The 8636-nt window shown below is 45.3% G+C and overlaps 1 protein-coding gene across 4 annotated transcripts in view; it reads right to left on the bottom strand.

The window, feature by feature from the left end:
• det1 (DET1 partner of COP1 E3 ubiquitin ligase) overlaps positions 1 to 8216 on the bottom strand; it is a 20781-nt gene extending 12565 nt beyond the window's left edge. The window contains exons 1-3 of one of the 4 annotated variants that reach the window (XM_061773932.1): positions 7966 to 8210; positions 7621 to 7689; positions 4664 to 5017 (exon numbers count right to left, since the gene is read on the bottom strand). In XM_061773932.1, coding sequence (XP_061629916.1) covers positions 4664 to 4912 — 249 coding nt within the window. In that variant the 5' untranslated portion in view covers positions 4913 to 5017; positions 7621 to 7689; positions 7966 to 8210. Of the gene's footprint in view, positions 1 to 4663; positions 5018 to 7620; positions 7690 to 7965 lie in introns of all 4 variants that reach the window. The other 3 variants (XM_061773929.1, XM_061773930.1, XM_061773931.1) reach the window with 3 other exon arrangements.
• Positions 8217 to 8636: the final 420 nt, after the last annotated feature.

Below are 8636 nucleotides of genomic sequence, written 5' to 3'. Positions count from 1 at the left end.
ACTAACACATCAGTCAGGCAACGTACAGTTGATATAAAAAGTCTACACACCCATGTTAAAATGCCAGGTGTTTGTGATGAAATAAATAAATAATTTCAAAAAGTGTTTTTCACCTTTTATTTAACCTATAACCTGTACAAATAAATAAAAACAACTGACGTATTTTTAGAGGAAATATAAAGGTTGAAAAACATTGTACTGTCTGGTTGCATAAATATGCACACCCTTATACTAATACTTTGTTGCAGAACCTTTGGCTTGGCCAGTGTTGCATATTTTGATGTGGCAATAGATTCCCATTCTTCTTTGCAAAAACACTTTAAATTTGTCAGATTTTGAGGGAGTCTCCTGTGCACAGCCCTCTTCAGAACACCCCACAGATGTTCCATTGGATTCAGGTCTGGCCTCTGGCTGGGACATTTCTTTCGTTGATTTGGTTGTCTGCTTTGGGTCATTGTCATGCTGATAGAGTCAGTTCTTCGTCCTCAACGTTCAAGCAGAAGTGCTAACACTGACTGGCATTTGAAACGGTTCATAAATCTCTCCACGTTGAGAAAGGTCCCAGTTAACTTCCAGCTGAAGAAAAACCCCAAAAGAATTACCCCGCCACGACCATGCTTCACTGTAGTTATGATGTTCTTTTGGTGATGAGCAGTGCTCTTATAATCAAACATGCCTTTTGGAATTATGGCCAAAAACTTCAACCTTGGTTTCATCACACCGTCACGTTTTACCAATTGCGTTTGGAAGATTTTATGTTTTTGCAAAATGTAGCCAGCCTTGGATGTTTTCCTTTGGAAAATAAAGCTTCTGTCTTGCCGCCCTACCCAAATAGCCCAGATGTATGAAGAAAACGGGAGACTGTTGTTACATGTACTAAACAGTCATTACTTCCCCGAAATTTCTGCAGATGCTTCAATGTTGCTGTCGGCCTCTTGGCAGCCTCCCTGACCAGTTTTCTTCTCGTCTTTTCATAAATTTTTTGAGGGTTTTTTTCAATCAATTTCGCAGTTCTTGTAATGCCAACGTTGTGCCATATTTTCTCCACTTAACGATGATTGTTTTCACTGTGTTCCATCATGGTATACTGAATGCCTTGGAAATTCTTTTGTACCCTTCTCCTGACTTCTACCTTTGAGCAATGAGATCCCTTTGATGCTGTGGAAGCTCTCTGTTGATCATGGCTTGTGCTGTAAGATTTGACTACAAAAATGTCAGTAAAAGCAGACTTGCACAACTGAATTTGATATGGGTTTAATCAGAGACACTTAAAAAGGTGGCAGGTATGTGCTGACTCTCATTTAACACGTGTTTAATTCTCAAAACAGCCACATCCTCAGTTATAGGCCGTGTGCACACTTGTGCAACGGTCCACATTATTTCAGTTGCTTATTTTTACTTCTCGAAAAGATTTCTGCGTTTTTTGTTTAGTTTTTTTGTTGTTGAGTTTTACAGGTTGTAGGTCACATTAATGGTGGAAAACTTTTGAAATGGGGTGGGGAGGTGAAAGCACCATCATTTTGTGGCATTTCCCATGCATTAAAATTTATGTTGGCTTTTGCTATTTACATTGGCTAATGTACTAAAGGCTCAGAGGGTTGCTGATTCGTATTAAAAATAAAACTTGTTATAATGCTTTCGGTACACGTATCAATTTTTTTTAATTTTTTTGTTTTTAGCAATATTGTAATTATGATAACATGATGATTTTGGTCACGATAATCATGATATAACGTTAAATCTGAACAATAAATACCATGAGACTTTTTTTTTTCCCCTTCCCATTGGCTCACTACCTGTGGGAATGGCTATATGGACGGGTGCAGTGCGAGCTGGGCGGTGACCGAAGGCAGGGACCTTGGCGATCCGATCCCCGGCTACAGAAGCTGGCTCTAGGGACGTGGAATGTCACCTCTCTGGCAGGGAAGGAGCCTGAGCTGGTGTGCGAGGTCGATAAGTTCCGACGAGATATAGTCGGGCTCGCCTCCACACACTGCTTGGTACCAGTCCCCTTGAAAGGGGTTTGACTCTTTTCCATTCTGGAGTTGCCCACGGTGAAAGGCGGCGAGCAGGTGTGGGTACACTTATTGCCCCCCAGCTTGGCACCTGTACATTGGGGTTCACCCCGGTGGACGAGAGGGTAGCCTCCCTCCGCCATCGGGTGGGGGTACGGGTCTGACTGCTGTTTGTGCCTACGCACCAAACAGCAGTTCAGAGTACCCACCCTTTTTGGAGCACTCCATCGTTCTGCTGGGGGACTTCAATGCTCACATGGGGAATGACATTGAGATCTGGAAGGACGTGATTGGGAGGAACACCCCCCACCCCCCCGCCCCCGACTAGAACCCGAGTGGTGTGCTGTTATTGGACTTCTGTGCTCATCACGCATTGTCGATAATGAACAACCACCATGATAACGAACATCATGTTCAAGCATAAGGGTGTCCACACGTGCACTTGGCACCAGGACACCCAAGGTTGCAGTTCGATGATCGACTTTGTGGTCATGTCATCGGACTTGCGGCTACATGTCTTGGACACTCGGGTGAAGAGAGGGGCGGAGCTGTCAACTGAGCACCACCTGGTGGTGAGTTGGCGCCGATGGCGGGGGAAGATGCCGGTCCGACGTGGCAGGCCGAAACGTATTGTGAGGGTCTGCTGGGAACGTCTTGCAGAATCCCCTGTCAGAAGGAGTTTCAACTCCCAACTCCACCAGAACTTTGCTCACGTTCCAGGGGAGGCGAGGGACATCGAGTCAGAGTGGACCATGTTCCGCGCCTACATTGCTGAGGCGGCCGACCGCAGCTGTTGGCTGTACGGTGGTCGCTGCCTGTCGTGGCGGTAATCCCCAAACCCGTTGGTGCCGTCAAACTGAAGAACAAGTCCTAATGGGCTTTTTTGCCGTGTGGGACTCTTGAGGCAGCTGATGGATACCGGGTGGCCAAGCAGAATGCAGCTTTGGTGGTCGCTGAAGCAAAAACTCGGGCATGGGAGGAGTTCGGTGAGGCCATGGAAAAAGACTTCCGGACGGATTCGAGGAAATTCTGGTCCACCATCCGGTGTCTCAGGAGGGGGAAGCAATGCCCCATCAACACTGTGTATAGCGGGGATGGAGCGCTGCTGACCTCGACTCGGGACGTTGTGAGTCGGTGGAGAGAATACTTCGAAGACCTCCTCAATGCCACCGACACGACTTCCCATGAGGAAGCAGAGTCTGGGGTCTCTGAGGCGGGCTCTCCTATCTCTGGGGTTGAGGTCACAGACGTGGTTAAAAATCCCCTTGCTGGCAAGGCCCCGGGGGTGGATGAGATTCGCCCGGAGTTCCTAAAGGCTCTGGATGTTGTGGGGCTATCCTGGTTGGAACGCCTCTGCAACATCGCGTGGACATCGGGGACAGTGCCTCTGGATTGGCAGTCTGGGGTGGTGGTACCCCTTTTTAAGAAAGGGGACCGGAGGGTGTGTTCCACAATCACACTCCTCAGCCTCCTTGGTAAGGTCTATTCAGGGGTGCTGGAGAGGAGGGTCCATCGGGAAGTTGAATCTCAGATTCAGGAGGAGCAGTGTGGTTTTCGTCCTGGCCGTGGAACAGTGGACCAGCTCTACACCCTCGGCAGGGTCCTAGAGGGTGCATGGGAGTTCGCCCAACCAGTCTACATGTGTTTTGTGGACTTGGAGAAGGCGTTCGACCGTGTCCCTCGGGGAGTCCTGTGAGGGGTGCTTCGGGAGTATGGGGTACCAAACCCCCTGATACGGGCTGCTCGGTCCCTGTACAACCGGTGTCAGAGTTTCGTCCGCATATCTGGCAGTAAGTTGGACTCGTTTCCGGTGAGGGTTGGACTCCGCCAAGGCTGCCCTTTGTCACCGATTCTGGTCATAACTTTTATGAACAGAATTTCTAGGCGCAGCCGAGGCGTAGAGGGGGTCCGGTTTGGTGGCCTCAGTATTGCATCTCTGCTTTTTGCAGATGATGTGGTTCTGTTGGCTTCATCAAGCCGTGATCTCAAACTCTCACCGAAGCGGTTCGCAGCACAGTGTGAAGTGGCTGGGATGAGAATCAGCACCTCCATATCTGAGACCATGGGCCTCATTCGGAAAAGGGTAGCGTGCCCTCTCCAGGTCGGGGATGAGATCCTGCCCCAAGTGGAGGAGTTCAAGTATCTTGGGGTCTTGTTCACGAGTGAGGGAAGAATGGAACGAGAGATCGACAGGCGGATCGGTGCATCGTCTGCAGTGATGCGGACTTTGTATCGGTCCGTTGTGGTAAAGAAGAAGCTAAGCCGAAAGGCGAAGCTCTCAATTTACCGGTCGATCTACGTTCTTACCCTCATCTATGGTCACAACCTGTGGCCGAAAGAACAAGATCCCGGATACAAGCGGCCGAAATGAGTTTCCTCCGCAAGGTGTCCAGGCTCTCACTTAGAGATAGGGTGAGAAGCTCGGTCATCTGTGAGGTGCTCAGAGTAGAGCCGCTGCTCCTCCACATCGAGAGGAGCCAGGTGAGGTGGCTGGGTTATCTGATTTGGATGCCTCCCTCCCTGCATTGCCACATTGGTTGCACTTCTTAGACCTCCCCCAGGCTACTCCCTGGTTATGTTTGAATTCTAAATACATTCCTTCCCTGTGGTGAGAAAAAGACCCAATTATCTTATAAACCTAATTTTACCTCTAGAGATGTCTGGTCAGATGAGAAGGCGATAAAGCAGCGTCCATCAGGTGAAAACTTCCTTAGGAAGCAAGGAGGCTTCTCCACATTGACCACTGTAAAGTTGGGAAACAGGTTCTGGTGCAAGCAGCGTACTCGATACCAGTGAGCTCCTGGCCGGCCCGAACAGATCCTACGCCTCTCAAGACGATGGACCACATTTTGATTCTGGATCCGTCTCGGTTTAAGGGTGGCTGTGTCTTCATCCATAACTTTAGAGTATTGACTCCAAGCTCTGCTTATTAGGTGGATGGTGTGGAGAGCAAGAGACGCTAAACAACTACATCACTGCCCAGCTACCTCTTCGTTTAGAACCTAGAAGAAAAGATGTTAACACAATATTACCTGTCTGTACGCATTACTAAAGCGTTTGTGTCCGAATATTTGTTATTTGAAAATAAATTCCTCCTTTTGCTTCTCATACTATTTTTCATAGCTGACAAAATGTGTTCACTGTTCCAGGTGGGGGGGAAAATGTTTCCATCCCAAGGCAGACTTTACACCGATCTTATCAGCCTGATCGGTATCGGCCGATAATTAGCATTTTATGCTGATCGGCTTTCATGTCATAATTCGCAGATCCGATCAATGACTCCGCGTCGCCATCGTGTACAGTATATTTGAATCCAAAAGCTGGTTTATCTTTTGCCTTGTCGCGTGTCTTTTGACGTAGTACTGTAAATATCTGACGGCCAATTAAGTTATTTTTTAAAAAAACATGTCGGCGGTGTGAGACAGACAACACGTAATGCCGGATCAGACTACAAGACAAATTTGGTCTTTAACGATTGCACTATGCCAGACAACTGCAATGAATTCCGATACCACCGCATCCTGTCTTTTATGATCACTGGGCTTTATCTTGTCAACACAAACGCAACCGGATACACTCGTTACCACGGCCACAACAACAACAATCGATCGCGCCGTGTGTATTATAAGAACAAAATGCGGGAAAACGCGTGCGATTGACTGGCGACCAGTTCTGGGTGTACCCCGCCTCCGAAGATAGCTTGGATAGGCTCCAGCACGCCCGCGACACTTGTGAGGATAAGCGGTAAAGAAAATGGATGGATGGATGTTTTACAAAGGATATGGCACAAATTCTCTTAATTCCTACTCTGCTTGCTTTTTGTTATCAGATATTGATAATACTGAACTATTGGGAGCTGCACACACCTCTCACCGCACTGTCTCAATTGTGACTGCACAAACAATTTGCCACGTAGAGTCCAATCGCGCGGCACGGTGGCCGACTGGTTAGAGCGTCAGCCTCACAGTTCTGAGGACCCGGGTTCAATCCCCGGCCCCGCCTGTGTGGAGTTTGCATGTTCTCCCCGTGCCTGCGTGGGTTTTCTCCGGGCACTCCGGTTTCCTCCCACATCCCAAAAACATGCATGAATTGGAGACTCTAAATTGCCCGTAGGCATGACTGTGAGTGTGAATGATTGTTTGTTCCTATGTGCCCTGCGATTGGCTGGCAACCAGTTCAGGGTGTACCCCGCCTCCTGCCCGATGACAGCTGGGATAGGCTCCAGCACGCCCGCGACCCTAGTGAGGAGAAGCGGCTCAGAAAATGGATGGATGGATGGAGTCCAATCGCAATCAGCTGGCAAGTCTTACTCCAGCTAAACAGTGGAATTTTGCTTATCTGGAGGGTAAACTGTGGACAAAAAACTGACTGCAATTTTGGAATCAGCATGCCAATTTTAGTTTTAATCAGCATAAAAATCTAACTCAACCAATTATTATTTTTTTAATTATTCCCCAGTGTTTATTGATCAACCACAATCTCCGTTTTATTGTGTCAGCAGATGCTACAGTATATTACTGTCTTTTTACTGTTAGAGGAGGGCGTTTTGTGAATTTACCGATGGCTAACGTGAGATTTAATGCTGCTCGTAATGTAGTGTTACCCTTTTCAGATGGGTGTTATATTTCAACATAGATTTGCATATTTTTGCAAGTGACCGTGGTACCAGTCCCATTTTTAATGAGTGATGCACGATAATTATCTGACCGATAATGCCATATGATTCAGCGGCACGCTGGCCACAACTTGTCTGTGGCCACCTGCCAAGCGGCTGCTGTTGCATTGTCTCGTGACAGCATGGGTATTTTGACCAGTAAGAACCAGCAGCCTGCGAAGCAGCGGACTCGCTTAGCAGAGAGAGGTGAAAGGGGGGCGGTTTGCCCCCATGCAGAAGCATGATTCCCGTGATGGGCTAACAGCTAAGATAACAACAACTAAAACCTATGTTTGCTAAGGGTGGTGCATCTTATTTGGAACAATGTCTTTTTTTTGGACAAAAACTACTTGAGATGTTCAACGGGTGGACATTAGACTGATGGAATTTTCAGAGGCAATCAGAATAGGGTATTCACGAATTCCGTGGTATAATACTGAGTTTTCTAACACAAACATTGTAGCTGCAGTTCCAAGAAAAATACAGCTCGATCTATATTTTTAGATAGTCATAATTTTTTTGTTTTAGAAAATCGAGCTGTTGTAACAGTCTTAGAAACATGAATATTTTTCCACAATTTTCCATATTTTTCCATACTTGGGATAATTATGAAATCAAACTCCAAACTTTACCATACTTTCCAAACTTGGGTAGGAACCCTGGCAATGGATCATTTTGTACATAATTATTCATTTCGCAGAAGCCTTTTGGGTGCCCTTCACAGTATTTACAAAGAGGCTTCTTCACATCCTCAAGTAACTACAATAGTAGATTATTTACTTAGCTTTAAAGTTTAGAATTGAGGGGGGGGGGGGGGGTTAATTATGCTTGAGCAATTAGAAGAACATTTGTAAGTTTAATTTATGACCTTAAAGAGTTTTACAATAATATGAAAATCAGCTTCCTAAATTGTTGTTACGTTTCAAAGAATGGAGATTAATGGTCACCAACCTTTTTGAAACTGAGAGCTACTTCTTGGGTGCTGATTCATGTGAAAAGCTACCAGTTTGATGCACACTTCTGAAATAATAATAAAACAAATCGTTACCTATAATGTAAAAGCTACCTATATTTAAATGTTATTATTCATCTATATGAAGATATTGGTCATATTAATACTTACATCACAATACTGCAATAATCTACAATGATTTAACAAGGCAGGAAAGTATTTCTATAAATCTCTCCAATTGAAACGTCTTTCACTAAATATATACCTATGCTTAACTAAAACGAATAACTCCATCTATCGCTGAAAAACTAATTGGTTTAATCAAAACAATGCGGGTTGCTTACCGCGCTGTTGGCATCTTTTTCGGATCTGTCAAGAAGGTGGCACGGCACGAGCAGCAAAGTTTGGATCACGAACCGAACAGCTCGACAGGAACTCGACATTTAAGTGCGCGTGTTGAATGAAACAAAACACATAAGTTCCACATTACAGCGCACCCCTGAAAGGGTTTGTGTCAAACGGGTGGAAAGGTGGTTTGTTGTGACTTCGGCTGCTGTGGTGAAAAGAAGAGGAGGAAAGGGAAGAAGGGAAGAAGACGGCACCAAAACTGCTGGCATTCCATCTTTTTAGACAGCGCCATCATTTTCTCATCAGGTCCAAACAAGTATTGCACTCGGAGGTATTATACGTTTTCCTTTATTTTGAAGACAATTTTCCTATTTTTGTGCTCAAGGACCACATTTTATTTTATTTTTTTTAAACAGACAGATCGGCCTCCTCATTCGCAGACAAATGAGGGAAAAAAAGGTCAAATGCATCTAAAATGTGTAAATATGTTTATTTTAATAGTAAATTAATATTTCATTGTGTTTGTAATTTTATTATAGACAATTTATTTATTTATAATTAATCAACCAAATGTTCGTTTTCTTTTATTCCCAATAAATCAGCCAAACAACAATTTTAATGATGCAAAGGAATTAAAAAATACATGAACAAATAAATACATTTTAAG

The sequence above is a fragment of the Phyllopteryx taeniolatus genome, chromosome 5, assembly GCF_024500385.1.
Source record: "Phyllopteryx taeniolatus isolate TA_2022b chromosome 5, UOR_Ptae_1.2, whole genome shotgun sequence".
NCBI lineage: Eukaryota > Metazoa > Chordata > Actinopteri > Syngnathiformes > Syngnathidae > Phyllopteryx > Phyllopteryx taeniolatus.
The sequence above is the reverse complement of the archived record's forward strand: the minus strand, read 5'-3'. Positions and strand labels throughout refer to the sequence as shown.